The following is a 25514-nucleotide window of genomic DNA, read 5'->3' on the forward strand; positions in this document are numbered from 1 at the left end:
GAGTATCCAGATGACGTAGCAGGTCGTTGACCGCTTCCTCTTGGATTATGGGGGGTTCATCCTGCTCGCCGTCCCTGTTTTCCAGCTCAGGGCGCCGAGTACCCTGAGGATAACTAGTCTGCCTGCTAAAGACTGAGGCAAAGAAGGCATTAAGTACCTCAGCCTTTTCCTCATCCTCGGTGACAGTGTTCCCCCCCGCATCCAATAAAGGATGGAGATTCTCCCTGGCTCTCTTCTTGTCATTAATGTATTTGTAAAAACTTTTTTTGTTGTCTTTAACGACAGCGGCCAGGTTGCGTTCTAGCTGGGCTTTTGCCTTTCTCATTTCCTCTCTGCACGACCTAACGAGATCCCTGTACTCTTCTTGAGTCGCCTACAGTTGGCCTCGGCCCATCGATCCAGCCTGTCCAGGTCCCTCTGCAGAGCCTTCCTACCCTCGAGCAGACCAACACTGCCACCCAACTTGCTGTCATCTGCAATCGGACTGAGGGTGTAATTCACCAACACACAAAAGCCAAAACAACTCTGACAACAGAAAAGAAGGACATTTGGATAAGTGTGAATTTTTAAGTTACGTATTCAGTAGGGATGGTGCATTACAAACCAAAATACAGGCATAAAAAAAAGCAGTAGCCTATCTGCACACCTCGACTGGGATTGTACAGAAGTAACCCATCACAGGACAAGGCAGTGTTTCTGACTTTCATTTGTGCAACCTCAAGCAGGGCACTGTGTTCACTACCATTTGCCTTGTTATCTCAAATGCATTAAATACACAGGTGACAACAAAGCCACATGGTAAACTCTAAAATCATCTGTCATGAGGCATTCATCATGACATGTATCATTCCATCACCCGCATTTTGCCAACTAACCTCTCCGGTGGAGACTGCTCCACATTTTGGAGCAGTTTCAGGCAGCCACTTCTGAAGATTTTTATTTTTTTTTAATACATTTGTTACACGGAATTCTTTCTTTATTCCACCCCACCTTGCTGGCACGAAAATCTCCTCTGCAGTTGTGTGACTGGCAAGTCTCTGTAACAGCTATTCCTGGTCTAGTAAAAATCACAAGTGGTAAGACTTTTTTTTACCACTAGAGGGCTGGCAGTCCTTCTTCCCTGAGACAAGGCTCTTGTTTCGGTTCTTACTGTACTGGGACACAATGCACTTTAAGAGGGTCTTAATCATCAGATAAACTGACTATAGGCCGAACATCTGTTGAAATGCAAATAGGACTTACTGCATGTGCTGTGCCTGAAGACAACACTGAGGCAGGGGAAAGGCTGCTCTGATGATTGGAAAGAGAGCTAGAAAGAAATTGCAAAGAATTAATAGAGTTAATTTTTCCTAGAACTATTTTTAATACATATATGTATGTATATACACATATATACACACACAAACACAGAGTAGGTAGTAGGATATTAGTTAAAGATGAAAAATTGTAAGTGTGTGTATACACATACACACACAGTAGGATATTAGTTAAAGAAAAAATGCCTGTAGGGGTGTGTGTATATATACACACATACACACACACACGTTTGTATATATACACACACCCCTACAGGCATTTTTTCCTGTAACTAATATCCTACTACCTTTTAATGAAAAAAAAAAATGAAGTACAGAGATGACTATTACTAACAATAAACATCTAAAACACCATTCATTTGTATTTATCAATTTACTATATTTTCAGAAAAACAATAGTTGCTTCAGAAATTATATAACAAGAACTCCAAGACACAAAGTCCAAAACCAGAAGAAGGTTCACAGAACACACTGCTTGTTTCTCATTCTTTCCCTGAGCAACTGCTGCTGCCTGCCACAGGGCACAGGTATTAATTAGCTGGTTTGACTCATAATGGTATTTCTCACGTTTTAACCTGCATAACATTAGTTCAACCAATTAGAACTGCAGGGTATTTGCCCCATAACTCCTCCAAAAGCCCCAACACACTCCCAAAAAACAGCGCTCAAAAAATTCAGCAAATGAAGAGCATCTGTGAAAGCCCCAAAATTAGCCATACTACTACAGAATCTGGCAATTTAATCAAGGCCAGTTCATACCACTACAAGCCACCAAAAGCCATCTCCTCTTTTAAAAGATGAATCAGAAGTATCAGTTCAGTTTTATACGTACACTGTAAAATATGAAAATAAAGAGTCCTCTGCCAAAAACATCTGCAGATAACTTCGTTTTAGGAAGCAACTCTGCTTTAGCACCACCTTTTTTTCCCTAGCTGAGCAGGCCTGTGAACTTTTGGCAGTAACAGTAGCACAAACATTCACCTGTAATCCGAAAGTCTTTCAATGTCTCCCTGAAAGGTGACTGAAACTGGTTCTTAACCATTCACACTGACAAAAGTTATACCTTACATTCGAGGTCAAGAACGTAACTTATAGTACAGTATGGAATAAACAAAATGAACACTGAACAAAGGCAAACAAAACAAAGCCATAAAAAATATGTATGGTTTCGTGCTCAAAAAGCCCCTCCTCATGTGAAATCAGAAGCAAGGGAGATCCTAACCATAACAAATATTTTAGTATTCTCTATGGAAATAGCCACAAGAAAATACAGCAGTTTTCATAAGAAAGCTGCAGGCTAAATTATATGCCCCAATTTAAGGACAAGCACTTCTGGCAGCTCTTCAAGGTGTGGGACCAGACTAAATCTTGGCAGTTTCACAAACTAATTTTACTTTGATTCTTTAAAACTGTTGCCCATCTGCAGGAATTACAATGACACCACTTCAGGCAGCAAGGAAAGAAATAGTTCAGTCCAATATACAGTTTTAAACCACTCCCTCGGCCACTCTCCCCAGCTCTTCTAATAAGCCTTAATTCACCCGCTGACCTATGGTAGAGACACAGACAAGAGCTGCCAGCACAAACAAGGCAGGTGTGCTTGGAATTCAGGCATCATCCTTTCACGGCACTTGGTGTCTGCCCAACAGCATCAACCCTCCAACTAGAATTTCTAGCAATGTACACAGCTTTTTAACAAACAAATGTAGGGAGATGATCTTTCTAATGTGAATGGAATAATTCTTGTTATTTGACATATTTATCATTTTATTCAACAGAAAATGGTAGTGTATTGAAAGAGAATCAACCATGTCCTGGCTGTGAAACAGGAAAAAAACCCTGATATCCCATCAAATTAGTTTCTTACATTAACAAATAGAGTACAAAGGTGAGTATTAAAAATGTAACTCAACCAGTATAGCCTCAGGATGTCACCTGCCTGAAGATGAAGCTCAAGTAACAGGCACTGAGAAAATCAGACATAGTGCAAGTGAGCTAAGCTGTGCTGAATGCACTTCCAGGAACACCAATCTGATATTTCAAAGTGTCTTAAGGAAATGTCTTAGAAAAAGAAAAAACACACACTTTCCCTGTGGAATTATTTCTGGTTTTTAATTTTAAGAAATACAAACATAAATGAAACTACAATTTCAAAATTAGCCAGGAAGTAAATCGTTAAGGAATGATTTCAAACATACGACACTAAACAAACAGCAGGCACTGTGGACAAAGTAGGAAAAACAAACTGGGGGAATCAATTTAGCTAATTTAGCTGGCATGATTGAAGCAAGAGCCCTTTGAAACACAAAGTTGTTTATATACCACAAAAACTTGAGGGCAGCAGCTGCTCTATCATTAAGAGGCAGCCCAGAGCTCATACTCTGCAACCAGAAACATCCTGTTCTCTTCTGAATCTCTCTCCTAATTCTAGCTAAGGTCAGAAAAGGGGACCCTGATATCTGACAGCCCCCATACGCAATCACCCTTACATTTGCCCTTTCCCCAAAATTGAACCCCTTTCAGTTTATCACAACTCCTACTGTACCTGCTTAACTGGGAAAGTGAGCTGCTGGCCAAATCACTGGACTGAGGCAAGCTGGGCAACGCTGCCGCGTGCTGCGATGCTGAAGGCAGAAGCGAAGCAGTGGTGGATACAACGCTAGGCAGAGAACCAGCAGAAGGTAGTGAGGGAGAAGGCTCTGTCTTAGGCGCTGGAACTGATGAAGTAGCTGCAACAAGTTAAAAAGCGGCATTGAAAGACAAATTCCAGCATACCTGACATCCCAGCCTGGATTCAGGAACACAGTAGTATTCTCCCCTTGGTTTACAAAAAACTGACCATCAGAAACCAGTAACAGTATCAAGCAATCTGGCTATTAAGGAAATTTCAAACAGCAACAGAACTATCATTTCTTCCCTTTAAGCTCTTCACCTACAATAGATCTATAACTTTCACTGCTACATGTGTAGTAAACTACAGTCTTCTGCACTTCACCTCCCACTATCTGGATTACTAGCTTTTGCTCACAAGTCAATCCTCATTTTAAAATTCCTTGCACTAGGTTCTGCAAACAAAAGGCATTTGTGCTGGCACTGTACAAATCTACTTTTACCTACAGCTCTGCTTCTTCATTCCAGCCTACACAGCACTTTTGATGATTGAGACTGAGATCGCTGGAGTACAAGGGCATATAACTTATCAGTTTGGAGTACTCAGTCAAATGTGTAATGCAGTAGAATAAAAGAAGTTACAATCAAAGGACACAATTGAGCACAGCATTGAGCATTTTTAATGCTAAAGAGCTGTCAAATATTGACTTACTTTATTTGACCTAGATAACAAAAAGCGTTTAGCTTTAACATTACTTTTTAGGCTACACAGAGTAAAACTTGTTTACCACAGATGTGCCTTTCCAAAGGATCACTATACTGTAATAAGACACTGAACAACTCTACTGCCCAACATAATTCCCAGCTGTTTCCACACTTATCTCTTGTCCTGCAAAGATAATATAAAGAATTAGAGGCACTCACCCACCAATAAAACTCAGAGAGCTGAGCCCTGCGTTCTGCTGGGCCATGTTTCCATACCACACCAGAGACCACTACTCAGTGGATCATCACTAACTTGCAATGCATGTGAGGACAGTTTTAGAATGGTCACCAAAAGTCAGATATACACTTGGAAGTCACACATCACAGTGTTCACATTACTGGTTTGCTTTCCTTGCTACATGACCCAAGTCAGTTTGCTGGATTGGGTGCTACGCAAACAGAAATCAAGAGGTCTTGTCCTTGGCAATAAGAGAAGGAAATTCAAGTGACAAACAGAAACATAGTTATGAAGGTGGCAACTATATCACCTGATACCTCCCGGCAAGATTCATATAAAAATAAGTAAATAACATTTACAACTCTCAATACATTTAGAGCAGGGTGCCCTTCTTGAAGGCACCTTGTTGAGATGTCCTCAATACAAGGGACAGAATCACCATCTTCATTAAGACCCCTTACAAGATGCCTGAACACAATGTGCAAGACAAAGAAAACCATGAGACGAGTAGGATGGTCAGAATTGTAACACACCAGCCATGCTTTGAACTAAGGGTTTAGGAAGCATGAGATTGGGATATTAAAGGACAACAACAGCAAAGATGAGAGATGAACAACGAAGAATATTATCAGCACATACAGAAGGGAGAAGGTCAGTACTTCCAAAAGTTAAGAGAATTTCAAAATTGTTTGGATGCATGAAATAGATACATGGAAGAAGACTAATTCCAGTTTATGTGCTTAAGATGCAGAAAAAACCAAAAGTGTTCTCAAAGAACCAGCATAGAAAAAGGGACTAATAAAGTTGTTATAGAATAATTACAAAAATACCAGGAATTCTCAGATCTTTGTTTTCCATAGCAAAAAGACAAGTCCTGTAGTCAATTTCATAAATCATTTATTGATTCTGTACACAAGAGTAAGAAAGTTTTCCACTTGAAAAGTTGTCTTTATATACAACAATCTTTTAAGTGGTAACTCTTTGGGCATATATACTCCTCCTGCTCATTTAAATTGAACTTGGCACTAGCAAAACACTGTTTACAGGTCTGAATACACAACTTCTTTCTATTTAGAAGTATTAAAAAAAAAAAAGTCTGCCCCACTAATGACCTACCTGAAGAGATGTTTAAGAGGAGGATAGACCTAAAATTGAAGCGTTGGAATTCCAAGAGACATTAATTCACACTGCTGCCCTTGAAAACTTCCACAGAGCAGCACATAAAGGTCAGAAGAGTGAATACTATACTTTAATTATTTTAACTGCAGGAAGAGAGCTGTAGGGGTGCTACAAGTAAAATACCACATAAGAAACAGGCCAAGATGAAGATAACAGTAATGCCTGTATCAGAGCCAGTACTGCGTTATTGTTACTCCACTGCAAGGCAGCAAGCTACCCAGCAGAGGGAGCATGTTAGTCTCCCTTATTCCCCACGGGCTTGTACAGGCCGTAAGTAGCACTGCACCCAGTGAGAGGTGCATTCAAAGAATGTGACTTTGTTTCATCACAGCTAAATGCTACACACAGCTTCCCATCTGAGAACTGGAAGAATTGCTAGGAAATTTTATATTATCTTTTAATTTTATATTTTATTTTAATTTTATATTAAATATTTTTTGGTAGGTAAATTCAAAAGGAAAAGCAGCAGCAAAGCAGCTTCTCTAATTCTAAGACTGCTTAGGTTTGTAGATTTAATAGGGCTGCTTTCATACTTCAGTTTTAGTGAAGAAGCAAGCAGTGTATCCTATGCAAGCACAAAATAAACTCAAATAGGTCAGCCAACAATTAGTCAGGGAGAACAATGATAAAACCTTAAACCAGAAGTCACTGCTACAGTTGTGCACACAGCAAGTAGTAAGAAAAGATCAGAAAGTCCTGTGCACAACCAAGCTTTGTAAACTTACTGTCAAGAGTTGCTTGTGTTCTAACACTGCTGTGCCCATTCTGTAAACAAAGGAGAAATGAATGAATAAATCATCTCAGAGGTATATTAGATTTTCAGACTGAGTCACACATTGAACATGCTTCATGCAAAATTCTATATTCATTCTAAATTGAAAGACAAAAAAAGGCAGAAAATTAACTTTTTACTGCTTTTAACAAAACCACATAATAGTTGTTTCAAGTGCAAGGTGTCCTGAACATACAGAATCCCATACACTGCCCATATTACACCCATCAGCAGGAGACTTTCCCATGTACTGTATACAACAAACTTCAGGTTCACACCGATATGAAAGAAAGAATTGCATTAACATATAGGAAATGGTTGTGCTTTTGATCTAATGCAACTCACAATTTTAACTATCCAAGTTACACAGAGACGCCAATTTTTTTCCATTGAAAGATAAGACTTGAGAAGCACCAGTTGTTTTTTGGATAACGCTGGAGTACAGAAGTGGATAGTCTATGCTTGGTCCTCACCAGTACATACGAGCTACTGCAGAAGACAAGTGTGACTGAGCCATTACATAACAAAGGCCAGAAGTAAATAAACTTAAAAAAAAAATCTCACAAGTTCCTTAAACATTTAATAAATTAAGTTCTCTTAAAACAAACCTATCTTCCATACACAAAGAGAGTAGGTGCTTTTGAAGCTCCCAAGAGAGATCCTCTCTGTCCTAGATTAGACCTCTCCCTATGCTTTTTAAAATAAAACATGAAACTAATTCCCACTGGTGTTTAAATACAACAAAAGTGTAATGCCGGAGGGGCCACAAACAGTTTGGGATCCATTTGCTAGGTGCCATATAAATTTAATAAATAATATACCTTTGGATAAAAACTGTCAAGTTATGGCAAAATACCATGACTAGTATTTACATACAGAGATAGTTCCTTTTTTAAAAACTAAGCTTCAGGGAAGGAAACTCAAGTAGAATGTTGTTACTAAGAAAAAAGGTCAAACAGCAATTTAAGACATCAAACCTCATAAAATCAGAGGCTCTCATATCCCAAATACAGTATGGCCAAAAATGGCTACACAATAGGAAAAGCAAAAGCAAATAACAGGGTGGGCTTGGGAATCAAAAATACCACTTGGCTTGGTTAAAAGTATTAACATAGCAGGGTAATACAAGTCTAACACGGATAAGAATATTTCACCTTTTTCAAGGTCTTATTTCTGAAATAAGACTCAGTTACTCACCGTAACTGCAACAGGGGTTGATTCAGACGGAGCCATGGAGCTTTGGTACGCTATCCTACTATGCACAGCAGTCTGGTCATAGGAGGAAGTTGTTGTTACTGGGCTAGTGCTCTGGGATGAGCAGGTCAGACTGGAAGAGGTGATGGCAGAGGTTGTGTAGGTGGACTCCTGTACTGTATTGGATATTGGCAAAGAGGTATTCAAAGGATCACTGGAAAAAGTAAAAATTATTTATCGTCTTGGTAAATGACATCTCAAATACCTTCATGAAAATATCAGCTCCTATACAGTTATCTAGAACTACCTTAAACCTGCAATCAAATCTACATTATTTATATTAGACAATCTAATCATGAAAAAAAAAAAATATAATTTTGCTTTGGTCCCCAGTAATCACTGCTTCAAAACCATCAGCTGCACTGAGCACCATTCACCTTCCTCCTGCCAGCCCAACCAAAACAAGAGTTTACACACAAGCACTTTTCAGTTATGTTATTTTCACCTTCTCAAAGGACAAATTAATGATCATAATCTCCCTTTTTTAAACAACTAGATAGAAAAAGTCTGGTATATGATGAGAAACACCCAGTCTCTTTTTACAATAGAAATCTAACGTTACAGTAGCGGTCTAACAGAATGAACTATGCAAAGAGGAAAAAATACTTTAAAACATGCAGGAGTGTTTTACTTTCTAAACAGCTTAAATAATTTATAAAACTAGAAATGAATATGAAAGTACATTTTTACTAGTATTTCTGAATTAATTTCAGGAAGCTTTTTACTAAAGCCAATTTTTGAATTAATAAGGAAGAAAAAAAAATGGGTTACTGGTACGTTGGCACTTATCATTGGCTATTTTAGAATTTCAGTAAGAGCTTCTGCATACTGAAAGCCTGGCTTCTTTTCTCATCCCATAGGAGCATCAGAGCTGTAATCTGATGCCAATCTACTAACACACATATATGGTACAATGGTCATCTCTCCTGGATCAAAAGCAGAAAAATTCGGGTTGTGAGGAACAAACCCTCAAACAAATTTGAAAATAGGACAATTAAACATCAGAAATCAATTCTATAAAGTGTAGCTTATTGTAAAGTTATTTATATTCATGTCATCTCCAGCTTCACATAGACCCATCCAGGGAGATTTTCGTTGTCATTAGAAAAGAAATTTCTCCTCTAAGATGCCATCCACAGAAAACACTTAGCCTTACAAGTCATCATATTTCCCCCTCCCACTGCACGGCAACTGTGCCTTGCTGTTTTTGGCACAAACTTGACCCCCTAGAGAAGACATGTCAGAATGCACAAGGGGAACTCACACATACTTTACAGATTTTGAGTACAAGCTATTGTTGGTTGCCTGGCTGGTATTCTCACTGCTTGAAGTTGATCCAAACTCCGGGAGTGCAGGCTCTGATCCAAACTCGAGAGCTCCAAACTGAACATTTAACCCTGTCACATCTGCTGATCCAGGCATCTCCACTGCAGAGGCAGGAATCTTAAAGGGGGGAAAAAAAGCCATAATTCCATTGCATGCACTATCTGTATTAAAGATACCAGTAACTGACACCCTCTCCTCCCTTAACTACAGGCTTCTTCAGTTACTGCCCCAGTCTTCACTGCTAACTAGATCTGCAACAACCCCCCAGTTTACATCACATAAATTAACCACATTCTTGCAACCTGAAATTAATTCATTGATTCTGTGCCCTGATCTGGAGCTGAAAGAGTAAGCCATACTATTCTACAATATCAAAGTGTCATCCATGTCCACCCCCCCTCAGACAATATTAATCTTGTGGCTACTAAGTCAATCCAAAATCACTCAGCAACAGTCATTTTCCACACAGAGCAATGAGATATGTGCTTGGAAAAGACAACATCACTGTATTTTGGACCTAAAAACTATCCAGCTTAGAATTTCCTGCTTTATATATAAACAAGAAATATACCATTTGCCCTCCTTCTCCCTAGCAACTTATATATAGAATAGAATCATAGAATCGTTTAGGTTGAAAAAGACCTTTGAGATCATCGAGTCCAACCGTTAGCCTAGCACTGACAGGTCCACCACCAAACCATGTCCCTAAGCACCACATCTACACATCTTTTAAATACCTCCAGGGATGGTGACTCAACCACTGCCCTGGGCAGCCTCTTCCAATGCTTGACAACCCTTTCGGGGAAGAAATTTTTCCTCATGTTCAATCTAAACCTCCTCTGGCACAACTTGAGGCCATTTCCCCTCGTCCTTTCGCTTGTTACTTGGGAGAAGAGACCAACACCCACCTCGCTACAGCCTTCTTTCAGGGAGTTGTAAAGCATGATGAGGTCTCCCCTCAGCCTCCTTTTCTCCAGGCTAAACAACCCCAGTTCCCTCAGCCGCTCCTCAGAAGACTTGTTCTCCAGACTCCTCACCAGCCTCGTTGCCCTTCTCTGGACACATTCCAGCACCTCGACGTCCTTCTTGTAGTGAGGGGCCCAAAACTGAACACAGTATTCAAGGTGCGGCCTCACCAGTGCCGAGTACAGGGGCACGATCACTTCCCTACTCCTGCTGGCCACACTATTGCTGATACAAGCTTTTGTATGGTTTTACGTTTATTAAAGACAAGCCACCACTCAATTACCCACCTTGGATGCTGGAGTTATCCTCCGTTTTGGTGGTTTTATCTGTTTCTGCTGGGTTTGATGGGCAGTCACTGCCTGGTTGTCCATAGATATAGTGGGGAGCTGTAACATTTTGCTAACAGCTGTAGGGGTGTCTACCGGCGATGGCTCACGGAGTTTTACCTGGGAGGAGAAAGACTCCAGCCCAGGAGGAGGAACAGGAACTGCCTGCGTTTGTTGTTGCTGTCTCTGGGTCAGCTGGCTCAAAACTGGGGATGGTTCAGGTTGGGATTTAAAGTCTGGTCAGCATTGGGAAAAAGAAATATCAAAATTAAAGCATTAAAATGAAAGAATCTGGGTGGCTTGGCATACTCGACAGCTATGATTTTATAGCATGTGCACATCTCTTTCAGACATCACAAGAGTTTCACATTGAATATTACCACTGCAATAATAAGGTCAACATTTGATATTCTCTACTTTAAATAAAGAACTGTCAGCAAGCATTATTTAGCTTTCTTCAAAAACATGAAAACAAACCTATCTATACAGTCATATAATATTATCACAAATTAGTTCTCAAAAACTGTTACGGATTATTTTAATCAAACACTGCAAGTTTCACTGCAATTAACTGTGCTGGTAAAATGTGAACTTCCTTCCACGGGGTCTGAAGTTGCAATTTAGAGGTATTATGAGTTAGGATTTCCTGCCCCTACAGAGGAGAAGATTTTCAACAAATAGGAAGTCATCTACCATCTCAATGTGGCTGAAAGTCAAGAGATGCTGGACACTGACAGTTTTTTTCCAAGTCTTCCCCTTTCATATTTTTCAGATGCTGAAAGCCAGGCAGTGGCTCAGAGCACTGGTCAACAACCATAAGAGATCCACAGCATTCCCAATGTGAAGTTTTTTTTATTCAGTTGGTAAAGTGCATTAGAAAGCAACTTAAAATGTATATAAACATATTTTCAGAATTGCTGCATGTAAAAGATTATAACTTTACCAAATTGGCTGCTTATCTATCTGGAAACATAAACATATACACGAGATAGATAAAAGAGCTATCACTCTTCACAGTGAGAATACTGCTAGGAACTACACTGCAAAAACCAAGTTTGTGTCATTTTCACCGTTTCTACTAATTTTACTCAATTAAACAAAAAATCCATACAATTATGAATAGACAAAATGGGTAACCTGCATCATTCTCAGCACTCTAGGAATAGAACGCTGAGATGTGATGCACATTATGAAAAAATTATATAGTACTCATTCAAAATTCATGTACTGGTTAGAAGAGAAAAATTGGGGAGAAAAAAAAGACAAAATATAGTACAACCTTATATTCAGCTAGAAGCAGCATAGGCACAATGAAAATAAGTTATTTTCCAGGATTTGTTGAAAAACAAAGTCACATCTAAGTTCCACTTAAATATTCAAGCATGTTAAATCAAAGATGTCATTACATGAAGGCTCAACAACTTCTAAAGATGCAATGGTATTTATGGATAGGCTTTAGCCTATAAAATCTTAGTTTGTGATACACTCTCTATGTCTATTACCAGCAAGTAAGTGTAACTCTTACAATGTTGTGACGGATTATATTATTAGAATTACATTTTTTAGAAAAAGTCTTTCATTAAGGTCGTGTTAAACCGTCATTGGCATTAAGAAATCTTACGGGCTAATAAGAGAGAGAAAGAGAGAGAAAACTATGTCAAAGCACTTACCAAACTGACTAAGGACTGAGGATTGAGTAATGGGCGGTTTTAGATCCCAGGATGATGTGGTAGTTGTGGTAGTAGTGGTAGAGCTACTGTTGTTTTGTTGAGAAGTAAACTGACCCAATCCCGGAGATTTCAACTGGTCCAAGATCTGAGATCCAGTAGAATTTGCCAATTTAGAGGATCCGAGTTCTCCAAAGCCGGAACAAAGAACTGCAGACTACCAAAAGACAAAAAAGAAGAGGGGAAGGAGTGGAGTTCAGTATTTAATAAATAATTTGAACATAACCGTAGGGTCAATGCCTACAGCTGCTATTTGGCAGCAGCTAAAACCTCTTCAGCTCTAGATTACTAACAAATGACCAATAAAAAAATTCAGCAGTTGTAGCATGTTGCCAGATCCTCTCTGATTAGCACCAATACAACTTGCACCACTGTGACTGCAACAATACTGATTTACTTGAATCCATGCATCTCAAAATACCATATACTTACTAATAGTTGAACTGATTTTCAGAGAGTAAATGTAAGTGCCCAACTTCAAGCCCTCACTATTGACTCAGAAATAGGCAGGTTTCCACAAAAAGCAGTCAGATATGTGCTTGGAAATAACACATCATAGTTTTATGGCATAGAAGTCTTCGCTATAAACCAATTATTTCATCCTAAATCAGCATGCAGTAAACGCATCTGCTCTCTACTCAAAAATTAATACAAGTACTTCATGTAAACCGAGAAACAACTACTTAGCAAAATTAGAAAAAAGTAATCTTTTCGTGTGTGTGTTTGTGTGTGTGTGAATGGAAGGAATGGAATTAGGAATTCCATTCCTTCAACATTTGCAACCTGAATTTTACAAATACTGAAACATCTCATGAAATAACCAGTACTGGAAAAGTTGTTTAACCTGTAATATTTATTCATGAAGAATATTTAGAAAGCATAAGATAATTTTACCAAACTTTGAGGAGAATAAGAGTTTACAGCGCTGGAGCTGCCAGTTCCTGATGCCATCTGGGTGCTGTGCTGAGAATTTGTGAAGACTAGGGCTTGACCAAAGGTTTGCTGCTGGGGTGCCTCAAATGAGTTGCCTTCTGTCTCTTGGGTAGAAGTCACAGGCTTTTGAAGCAGTGTTACCAAATCAATACTGTAAGAAAAAGCAAAGTTTGGCTGGAATAAATATGATGATTAGGCTGTGCTGAAATTGAAAAAAGCACTAACAATACTAAAGCTGCCATACTGGCAATAGAATTATTACTGATTAACAGTCTTTTCAAATATTGCTTGTCTGCCATACAAAAAGAGGTAGAATAGAGGGTTTTGCCAGAAAGTAATACTCTGCTAGCTGAAACCTTCCACTACAATTAGAATTTAAATTATCTTTGCACTCTTTTCAAACATTATCAAATTTATAACATCACGTGTCACATAAATACCTTATGTGATTAATATAAGCAAGTAACCGGAGACAAGTCATAAAAGATACATTATGTTTAAGTGAATGCTGCCTGCAAGCCCATTATATATATTGATAATCCACATTCTCTGTAAGTTTCTTATCTTTAGCATGGCTTATTAACTCCCTACCACGTTTAGCACAGGTTTATCCAAGGAAAAGCAAAGCATTCAGACAATAAAACAAACCTACTCCAAAAATTCTGACTTAAGTTTATCCTAAATATACCACAGGCTTGGGCTCAAGAGCTGCTTCCAGCACTTTCATTAGCATAGATTTCTTAATACCCAAACCTTTCTTACAGCAAGTAAAAAAAAACCAAACAAAAAACCCCCATGCCCCCAGAAAAAAAAACAACCAAAAAATAAAACACCAGAACTTAAGTTGATGAACTAGAATATTTTCTAACATAATTTGAGGGACATCCACAGGAAGAATATTTGCATTAGAACAATGAACATGTGAGCATATCACCTTTAAGAAGGAAAGGAATATAAACTGTAGACCACCTGACACCATACCTCCTCCAGTTCACACCCATATTATAAGGAAAATTTTGCTGCAGTCTGGAGTACAGCAGTACAGCTGTATCATTAGGCCATCTAGTTTTCAGATCTCATGCTATCCAACTACTAAAGTCTTCATCACACAACTTTAACCTGCTCTCCTGGGACCTGAGGCTAGTGCAGGCAACTGATTTCATAACATAATCAGCCAGGTATTTGGTGAAGACAAAGGCAAGCAAAGGAAGGCAGCAACTGCCATATTTTGGTTCTCTATCTGAACTCTGTATCATCAGTTAAGGCAAGTAATCATGATGCTGTCCTGGTTTCAGTTGGGATAGAGTTAATTTCCTTCCTAGTAGCTGGTACAGTGCTGTGGTTTGGATTTAGGATGAGAACAACGTTGATAACACACCGATGTTTCAGTTGTCGCTAAGCAGTGCTTGCACTAGTCAAGGACTTTTCAGCTTCCCATGCTCTACCGACTGAGAAGGCTGGAGGGGCACAAGAAGCTGGGAGGAGGCACAGGGGGGGGACAGGGGACCCAAACTGGCCAAAGGGACATTCCGTACCATGTGGCATCATGCTCAGTACATAAACTGGGGGAAAGCTGGCCGGGGGAGCCGCTGCTCGGGGACTGGCTGGGCATCGGTCGGCAGGTGGTGAGCAATTGCATTGTGCATCACTTGCTTTGCATTTTTTTTTTTTTTTTAATTTCAATTATTAAACTGTTCTTATCTCAACCCACAAGTTTTCTCACTTTTACCCTTCTGATTCTCTCCCCCATCCTAGCAGGGGGTGGGGGGGGAGCGAGCAGAGTGTGGTGCTTAGTTGCCGGCTGGGGTTAAACCACGACAGGTGTTTACCAGGAAATTTCACCTTCTTGCCAATGCAAGCTTTTCTGTTAACACATTTGTCAAAGCACTACATTCTGAATACTTTCTGCATCCACAGGCGCAGGCTTTCCATTTTCTGGACAGCAAAGCTAGTGCTTCCTTTTCAACAGCAGAAAACTTTTCTTCTCAGAACTTTTGTTCCTGATGGTAAGCAGTCTTTGTGCAGAAGACAGGGTCTTCTCAGTATTACACTTGTGGATTTGGTAAGTTTGGCTCCACTTCCGCAGTCAATAATAGGTAACAGAGGAATCCAGAAAACCAACAATTTGCAAGCAAGGCTTTCACAAATTTGAAATTAGCTTGACCAATCTCTGACCAGGACTGCCCTGTGTTTTATTCAACATTTTATATGTGCAAGCTAACATTGCTTCACCAAGCAGAAGGTTTTGAAGGTACAGGGAAAACGTGGAAGAGCAGCTTACCTTTGCCCCGGAGTCACATGATTCTCAGCTGGAACAGAAGAAGCAGTGAAGACTTTTGTTTCAGAAAGCTGAAAAAGAGAGAGGGGGGAGGTGTTTTAATCATACACATGTTCATGCTTCACTTCTGTGACATCTGCAGAAATTCCATCTTGGTCATGCACGTTCAAGATAAAAGTAAAGTCAGACTACCATTACAACCAGTTATGCTGCAGCTCTGCTAAAAAAGATGAAAACATAGTCAAACTTCAGCAAAGTCTTCTCCACAGAATCAAGTACCAATTTAAAGTGTACTTAATCAAAGTGTTAGGAAATTTGATCTACTGAACACACACGATGGTATACCAATGTAACTACATCAATTTGAGCAAGAGTTTAACTGAAAAATATACCAGTAGAAAGTAATTAACGTGACAGCTGGTATATCATCAGTGTAAAGATACTTTGTGCAGACATAATTTAGTACTCCATAGAGCAGCTCTGATAAATCTTGTTGCAGAGGTCTAGCACATTGCACGGTTCCCACTCATTTCATGTATCCCCGTGTTTCACATTTCGGCTCACATCACCAGTGGAGGCAGGTTTGCACTCGGGTATGTACAATGAACTAGCATTTGTGGTTCCTTCTTGGCATTTCTGCTAGGGGCAGCAATAACATCTTAAACCGATTGCTCTGCGAGCATGAGTTCAAAAACAATGATAAAGGGAGAACCATGTAACTGCTTATACTACAACCAGTCAGTCCATCCACAGCAGAAAACCGTACTGTTTTCACCATGCTGTTACAATATAGACAGATACTTGCACAGGTAGCTGGGGAGGGGGAGCTGGTTGGTTGGGGTTTGGGGGGGAAAGGGGGTGATTTTCCTTTGCAGGGGGGTTGGTTGTTTGCTCTTTGTTTTGTTTTTTTTTAATAGCTTTTCTTTTTTAAAAAACAGTAGTTAGCTACAACTTCCTAGGGCTAATTAATTTCTATTGACGGGAATACTTGCAAACCAGAATAGGTCTTAAGCCAGTACAGGTTCGGTTTAACAAGATATGCACGTATAACGGTTATATTTTAAATTAAATTTGCACAAAATCACCATTAACTATTTTGGTGTAGCTTTGTATTTAGACTAAAGAATAACTGACCTATTCAACACTCACAAAGAATCCCTTTAGAATGTGACATTTGAATACACCTCTTCCAGGAAATTATACATTTTTAATTGCATACATTCCTAGCAGCCCAGTTTAAGTGACATCACGGACATGAGCCAATTTCAGCTGCCATCCCACGGGCAGCTCTACTGAAAGCTCGTATATCCCGGAACATGGTCATCTGATTGGGATTCTCCTACGAAACACTATTGTTTTAAGCAGGACACAGAAGGGCTGACTGGGAGCAATCACTTACCACTCAGAGGCAAAGTTCAGATGTTTCATGTACCCTCCTAGCACCCACTTACGTGCAACACACTGTGTCATGAAAAAATGAGTACCACCACAGTTCCTCCCTCCATTTCCTTCCCTTCCCTTGCTGCCAATACAACATACTTTAATCCCAGCTTTCTAGAACACAACTCTGTCCTGTGCATAATGCTGCCAGCCCGCAACTCTATGTACTGACCAAAATGAAGAAAGACTCAGCTCAAGCATATTTTCAATTAAAAAGGCTGTTTCTCTGTTGTTCAGCCCTTTCCCCACCACACATGCTATTTTAGAACAATGTGTACTGTACTTTTTGTAGTGTTATGAGACTTCTGCATTATATGGCACAAGGAGGTCAGCTAATGGCATGAGCAGCAGCCTATGGTCTGCAATCCCTTGGTTGAATATTAAATTCTTTGTAACGTCAACAGTTTCTTACTCTTACATAACCCAGGATAAGACTAACTGTGGCCAAAACACTGATAAATCCTGAAAACTAAGCAAATCAAGGAACCTGAGGATGTTTGTGACAATGCAAAAGCATGCTTCACATATGAGAGAGGAAATGTTCTCTTCAAGTGAACCAGCACGCAAAACAGAAGTCTCCAGCTACCAGCTTGGCTACATCGAAGTTTACACTACACCCTGTGGCAAACTCACTGCCACAAGCTCCAGTCAAGCACCTAATTCAGAAGTCTGCTGGGATTACGGCATTTGTCAAAACACATACTTTGTGCAGCAGCAGCTGAAAAGTTTTATTACGCAGATGTATTTAGTATTTCTTAGAAGTAGTATTATTGGCTCCTAACAAAGTTATTTACGCTCACCGTACACTACACTTGCAAATCTTTCACTGAGGCTCTAGCATTTTCCCAGAATTGAATGGTCAGTCACGAACCATTTGCAAGCATCGGCCTCACAAGGGTATTTCCTCCATCTGCAGCAACATGCCTGTGCTTTTCAGCCCCTGTTCCTATGATAAAAATCATTCTCCAATCACCAAACAGACAATAAATATATTTACCAACTAGCTACCAGCTCCTATGGCCAGTTGATAGGTGAGGAGAACAGGAAAACACACTCCAGCATCCTCATAAAAACTCAACATCAAAAGATCAGAAATAACCAAACCTTATAACTGTTTTGGTACGATGTACTGAAGTTAAACAAAATAAAACAAGTTCTCATGCTGTTTCCCAATAAAATACACTTTTTTCTTTTTTTTAAGTGTTGCTGTTGTTTCAAATAAAAACTAAGACTACCAATATTGTACAGAAAATACTTCCTTTCATCCACTTTCCAGCAATTTATATGTATTCTATTTCTCCCCTTCTGATAGTTTCTGTAGTTAAACTTTATTTTCTTTAGCTAGGAGAATACGATAACAATTTTAACGGGAAAACCCAGCGCCATCTTCAGTACCTCAACATTTGTCTGGTCCTTCATTCTCCTTGCCCTGAATATCCTTTTAACAAAATACAACCTCCTATTTCCACTGCAACTAGTTTTTACTCTATTTAATAGCATGCTGACAACCTACTATACTTGCTCAATACTCACTAGTAAAGATAAATACCAAACAGGACTATTAGATCACAAAAATCTAATCCTTCTCAGGTCAAACAACATTAAATTTCACTCACCTGCTTGTAACTTGTATCTGACTAGAGAACACCACATTTAAACAAAAATATTCTTCAGAAAAACACCTGGTCTTTACCTGCAGACAGCAAATACATCAGCTTCCTTGGTTGTTTTAATCATTAGTCATGCTGCTAGAATTGTGTTTATTATACATTTAAATGCACGGCTCCATTTTCCAGCCACAGGTTCATATTATGCCTTTGTCTGACAGACTAAAACCAGAGCCCATTACATGCTAATAAAGTAACCGTTTCAGATTCAGTAAACTAAAAATCTCACTCTCAAGGACCTCTTCTATCAGTAAGTAATTTTCAGCCATTTTCCACAATTTTTGTTTTGTAAAAGCAATGAATGATTGGATGCAGTACTTCAGAATCAAGTTCAGGAGAGTCCATGCACAGAAATATAAATCAAGAAGGATTAAGAGTCAGGGGAAGAGTGTCTACAGACAAAAAGACAATAGCTTTTTTTTGCCACAGCATCAGCCCTTTAGGAGACCATGCTGAGCTGTTCTTTTTTCATCATCCACTACAATCCTGAAATTTTTTCAGTTGCTGCTTTCCAGAAAATAGCCCCTTTTTCTGGAGGTGTGCCTTTATTCCTATAAAACAAATGGGCTTTTGGCTATATTAAAGCATTTTTCATTTGAACAGGTCCAGTCTAGCAAAGGTCCAGATTTCTCTGCATGATTGGCTTACTTTTAATTGCCATTCCAATAATTTTTGGATTTCCCATACATTTTATTCAGCAGTGATTTTATTTTTACTTCCAAATCATTGATAAGGACACTAGATGGCATCTGGCCTGGGACTGGATTCCTTTACAGTCCTAGAAATGTCCACGTTCAATAAGGGTCCTCCTGCAAAAGATTTATTTGCCAAAATTTGCAAGGCAGGTTTTAATCCACTTAATGTGTTTTGTGATAGCATGTAATTATTTTTAGAACAAAAGATGTAGATCAAATCTCTTACAAGGACATTATCTTCACAGTTAACGCATAATTTACTTAAAGACCAAGATCAGGTTTATTTGAAGTGGACCTATTTTCCATAAAACTACACTGAATGGCACAAGCTGTATTCTTACGTTTCTATTTTTTTTTAAATCAGATTAATCAATTTTCCTTTATTTTTTCCCCAGGCATGTTTTGGGCTAATTTGTCTGCAGCTCGCCATTTCATTCACTCTTTCTGAACATCAGCACATGAGCAACTTTCTCCTAGGTTATTTTTCCAGGACTCTAAAATTAATAAAAATTAACAACAGGCTAGAAATTTCATCTGCTGTTCTTTCAAGATTCATGTGTAAATTACTCAGGTTTAACAATTAATTAAAAAGAAAAAATCATCCTTAGTCAGCATTGCTCAATGCCCCTCCCATACTACAAATGCTGTATTGTATCAGCATCAAACAGGGGTGAGAAACAAGGCCAGAAATTTTCACTGTCCTTAGCACTTAGTCCGCCTGTAGCATATACTGCAGAAATAAGAGGACGGGTTTAAAAAAGATGCCAGCTTTTGATGGCAGTAACTGATACAGAAAACCTAGGAATTTTAGAGTTTCTTTTAATTTTCTCGAAAGACACAGCCCTCTCATGAGGTAAGGACAGAGTTTTCATATCTGTAATATGAAACATTCCCACATTTCTAGGGATAACACTGACTACAGGAGGAGGCAAAAGGGATGATGTCCGAGACAACCTCTTACTCTTCTGAAAATAAACTTGAAATAATGGATATTCCTGTAAAAGATGAAAAACTTCTTAAAAGCTAAGTTTTCCTTTCCATATTTCTTGCTACCTTGTTGGTTTTATGAACTGCTTAAGGTTTAGTACAATAACTGAAAACTTAAAATCACAAATGCGATTTTCACACATGATGATCACAAATGCCAAACGTTTTGCAGACATGAAGACATCTCTTGCCTGATAAAGAACGAGAACCAAAATTGTCGTAGTACTTCAGACAACACATCATAACAAAACAACAGCAATGAAGCAATTAAGTGCTAGCTTCAGCATACTACTAGCTCCTTTTTTTAGTATTATGAACATGAAGTGGACTAAGTGGAACAATTATGCAGATTTCAAACAAAAACCATCAGATGAGGAGTCTAAAGTTGATAGTAAGCTTCAGCACCTAATTACATAGAAGTCTTGTGATAACACAGCTTTAAATCCCTACACAATAGTAGGGGGAAGTATGCCCTTAACACCCATCAGCACTGAGCAGTGGAGAACTGTAATTCACAAATACTTAATTTGAGATAAAACTTTAAATTTTATTATCCATGTATTGTCCACTCAGAAAAATAAATTATTTTTAAAATAAAATTGAATCAAGACATACTAAGCTTATCTAAAAATATAGATTTCAAACAGGAATTGCAGCAAGAAACACAGTAAGAAATATCATTGCATGCATACAGCAAAGTATTCCTTCAAACATCTAGTTTTTGAAGACAACAGAAACTCTGAAAAGGGTAAATAATCAATCGGTCTATCCAACAAGGTACACTTACGTCTTCATTCCAGTCTTCTGCTGTCCATTCTTCTATTGAGTTTTTCCACGCTCCTATTGTAATTTGTGGAAGGAAAGAAAACGGTTATAAGCTAAAAGCACAATGTCGTATTTCAAACTTTCTGCTTTATAAGCAATCCTGTTTTCATTGTTAGTGGAACACAAAGTGAGGAGATGGTGGTTGGAAACATGGGAAGCTCTAGAAAATTGGTCTGCAGATTAAAAATTTTGGGAGGGTTTTCTTTCCCCCACCCTTTAATTTCTGATTTCAGGAATTTCATACCCACTACGGTACTAGACAAAATTTGCACGAATGCATGTCTGCAACCAGTGATTAACCCCAAACATAGGAAGAACTTCCTCCTATGTCCCAAATGACAGTGAGAGGTTACTCAACCCTCCCACGGGATCTCTCAGTTTCATGCACAAATTCATACAATCACAACACCTGCTCCGACATCCATAATCCTACTTTCAACACATTCAGATTCCAGACCCAAGCTATGCCTCTGGAGGCTCCTTTCCAACCTGTTAACTCTCTCCTCAGGGCAGAACAACCCCACTCCCTTCCCCTGACAAAACAATTTTATTTTAAAACATATATAATTCATATAATGGCAGCAGAAGAGTCAATAAGCTTCCACCGTAGCTGCAAAACACTTCTTCCCGTAACTTGTGGCAGAGTTTATTTGGCGAACACCGGAGCACAGCACGCAGTCCACAGCATGCAGCAATGGGAAACGATCCTGTAGATGCAAAAACCTGATCCCTTCCATAGGAAACAGCAGGCACAGACATGCAAGAGCAATAAATGGACTGAAGGCCTGGCCCACCAGAGTAAGCATAGGGAAGGTTATCCCAGCAACAACAACCACAGACTTCATTTAAACTACATAACCACAAGCGAAGAAAACACCAGCAGTAAAGTTCCTGCTACCATCACCTTTGATCAAGTACAAAAGCAAAAGAACTACTGCTTTAATCATCTTTTACTTAACTAGGGACCCTCTGAGACACATTCATCCAGAAACAAGCCCCCTGAAGACAGCATCAAATCCAGTTTGTACTAATGCCATCACTACATTAGTGCATTCCTTTGTACACCTTTACAAAGCAGCGTCTTGGGCAGAGGAGGGTCGAATGGCACTAATCCAGCGAGGCGAACAGGTCTACCACAAAGATAGACACACGGTGGGGAGAAGAGAGGGGGTTTATACCTTGGAATCCAAAATTATTTGGCAGGTCCTGAGCAAGGTAACATCCGCTCTGTGTTGGCTCTGTGGAGCAATATAGAGTTGCCTGAAACATCTCACGCTCACGTTACCAAACAGCCCCTAACCAGAAGGCTTCTACATGCTGCAAAATACTGAGGCACTTGAAAAACAACTAATAATCATATCCGAGCACAGCAAAATTACTACAATGCCTCAAATTTCTAAACTAATCCACACATTTCCACAGAAATTTTGGAAAGGCGGAAAAGCCCAATGGGCAGCAGTTTTTAGAGAAACAGTTATTTTCTTTCCCTTCGCCCAACCAGCACAGCATCCCTTCCTCCGATATTTCTTCTTTAAATAAATACATCCTAGTATTTGCCCTGCTTATATTTATCCCCTGTCAGTCAGTGCAAGGCCTGCCTCTGTAGAAGACAAACCTTGTGTTGGTGTCAGACCTCTAACAATGGAGCTCAGAGCCTGCTAAAACAAACACAAAAAGAGCTCAGACAAATCAAGCCCAACTCCTGAGCATCCTCCACCACCTTTGGGAGACGGAGCCTGTTTGGAATAATACTTGGGACATTTTCCTGACATTCAATTTAAACATTCATCTCTTGCTCCTATTTATGAACATGGTCTGTGCGTTTACTCTTTTTAAATACTGAACACAACCCTTCACCCTTTTATTAGTTGACCCAATCTGCTAAGTTTATTATTGTTGCTTATTAACACTCTACCTTCCCAACTCAGTCCTTCCAGATTCACCGTTATTTCACTGCTCGTCTGCATTAAATCCAGTTTGCTAACACCTTCCTTCTATTGAAGGGATTCTGAGTCTGACCGTGCCACAAGTGCATCAATTTCCTTTTAGTCCAAAATACACCTTGGCATTATTGCAACTCCATATATCCTCTTCCCAACTTTTACCCCCAAGCCTTGCAAAGCATCACAATTTAAGAGTTCTCTGATTTCCACTGAAATTATGCTCTGCGTTTTCAAGGATCCTTGTCACAGCAACTTCAACCTAGATGGCTATCTGTGATTTTTTCCTGTTTCCCTTTGTAACAAGTTTAGTTTTAGAAAGCTATAAAGCCAATAAAAAGTATACTATATGTTTTTGGTAAGTCTTCAGCTATTTTCCTCCAATTCCTCACTTCCTGTCACACTATTTGATTTTTTTTTTCTTTTTTTGAATAATCAGCCATACATATTAGCTCCAAAATAATTTTATTTTGGTCTATCCCAAACTTTGGTCTATCCCCAAACAGGGAAGTGATCGTGCCCCTGTACTCGGCACTGGTGAGGCCGCACCTCGAATACTGTGTTCAGTTTTGGGCCCCTCACTACAAGAAGGATGTTGAGATGTTGGAGCGTGTCCAGACAAGGGCAACGAGGCTGGTGAGGGGTCTGGAGAACAAGTCTGATGAGGAGCGGCTGAGGGAACTGGGGTTGTTTAGCCTGGAGAAAAGGAGGCTGAGGGGAGGCCTCATTGCTCTCTACAACTACCTGAAAGGAGGCTGTAGCGAGGTGGGTGTTGGTCTCTTTTCCCAAATAACAAGCGATAGGACGAGAGGAAATGTCCTCAAGTTGCGCCAGGGGAGGTTTAGATTGGACGTGAGGAAAAATGTCTTTACTGAAAGAGTGGTTAAACATTGGAACAGGCTGCCCAGGGAAGTGGTTGAGTCACCATCCCTGGAAGTATTTAAAAGACGGGTAGATGAGGCGCTTAGGGACATGGTTTAGTAGGCATGGTGGTGTTGGGTTGACGGTTGGACTCGATGATCTTGGAGGTCTCTTCCAACCTTAATGATTCTATGATTTTATGATTATGTACTAATCCTTTCCTTCCAGATTACATTTACATTCTAGAATGACCTGAAGGTTTCCTTAAAATGTTCCTTCCAACTTTTACAGCAATCCTAAAAAAAAACCCAACTTCATTGTAACTTCCAAACTACACAACTCCCTTCTTCCCCCTTGACAGTTACACTGTAATTTATTTTTTTTCTTGTCATTGTTCAGAGTCATTTAAGGCTGCTCATAACCAAGATAACGAAGCAAGCTTTTCTGTGAAATTTATGAAACACTACCAAAGTACAGGTATCAGTGAATCACCAGAACCCAATACCATTTTTATAACCTACTTTGAGAAATGACCACCTCCAACCATAATTTATTTACAAGAACTGCTGTGATTTGTTGTTCAGGATCTCCTACTGACATGTACATTACAAAAATGTAAGAGACTGAACACTCAGCATGCCTGTAAGAAAATATCGATCACGCTGTTCAAGTTTATTCCCTTTTGGATGACGATTGGTCATTTTGTTTCCTCCCACCTGTCCCTTCTCTTTGCTTTTCAGCTGTACATTACTTCTATAAAAATTAGGATGCAGGAAAACCAATGCTGAATTATTTGGAATACTATTACACTTAAATGTTATGAACCATTAAAGATTCAACTTTTACTCTCTTTTTATTTCAACCAACAACACTAAATTTTACCTCCATAGAACCATCTAGCTTTTCTATAGGATTACATGATGGTGCACCTCGAAACACCTTTCATTCAGGCTACTGCGATTCCTCTGGCATCTGCAACAATTCAGGACAAGAGGTTCTAGAGCACTTTCAGAGCACGTATGGGGGCAACTACATTTTGGAAACAAATAGTGTATTTCTTTTCAATTGAAAATGTTGATGTTGATCCTTTCCCAGCACTGGCTTAAAGAGGAAATACTTAGTAAATACTCAGAACTCCACAGAGTTTCTATTTGCATGACGTCTTCAGAAAACATTTTGATACGCAAAACTGGCTTTGTTTCTCCAGGTAGTTGCCCAGTTATCTCCTTTTTAATGTAACTGCAGATGAAAGACACTAATTTTCCAAGTAACTAGTATGAGCTAATTTTGTTTTCTTTCTTTTTAGATGAAAGAAGAAATGTGACTGGGTAATGAGGAATAAAGAGAGGGATTTCCATCCTGCCCTTCCTCTGTGTATGCTCTTACCTGACATCCTTCACTAGCCCACTGCAGGCTTTATGGATTTCCATACCTATATGTCCCCCTCATTCACATCTTTAGTAACTCCA

At 39.3% G+C, this 25514-nt stretch overlaps 1 protein-coding gene across 4 annotated transcripts in view; it reads right to left on the bottom strand.

Annotated features, from left to right (window-relative positions):
- The window catches only part of UBAP2 (ubiquitin associated protein 2), a 95531-nt gene that overhangs the window by 24754 nt on the left and 45263 nt on the right, over positions 1-25514 (bottom strand). For 3 of the 4 annotated variants that reach the window (XM_009331543.1, XM_009331545.1, XM_009331542.1), the window contains 10 exons: positions 21207-21259; positions 15634-15701; positions 13314-13503; positions 12363-12576; positions 10654-10928; positions 9345-9517; positions 8018-8228; positions 6774-6813; positions 3862-4045; positions 1243-1309 (listed from right to left, as the gene is read on the bottom strand). In XM_009331543.1, the coding sequence (XP_009329818.1) occupies positions 1243-1309; positions 3862-4045; positions 6774-6813; positions 8018-8228; positions 9345-9517; positions 10654-10928; positions 12363-12576; positions 13314-13503; positions 15634-15701; positions 21207-21259 (1475 nt within the window). Of the gene's footprint in view, positions 1-1242; positions 1310-3861; positions 4046-6773; positions 6814-8017; positions 8229-9344; positions 9518-10653; positions 10929-12362; positions 12577-13313; positions 13504-15633; positions 15702-21206; positions 21260-22422; positions 22483-25514 lie in introns of all 4 variants that reach the window. The other variant, XM_009331541.1, reaches the window with a different exon arrangement.

This window comes from Pygoscelis adeliae, unplaced genomic scaffold (assembly GCF_000699105.1).
Source record: "Pygoscelis adeliae isolate BGI_AS28 unplaced genomic scaffold, ASM69910v1 Scaffold68, whole genome shotgun sequence".
Lineage (NCBI taxonomy): Eukaryota > Metazoa > Chordata > Aves > Sphenisciformes > Spheniscidae > Pygoscelis > Pygoscelis adeliae.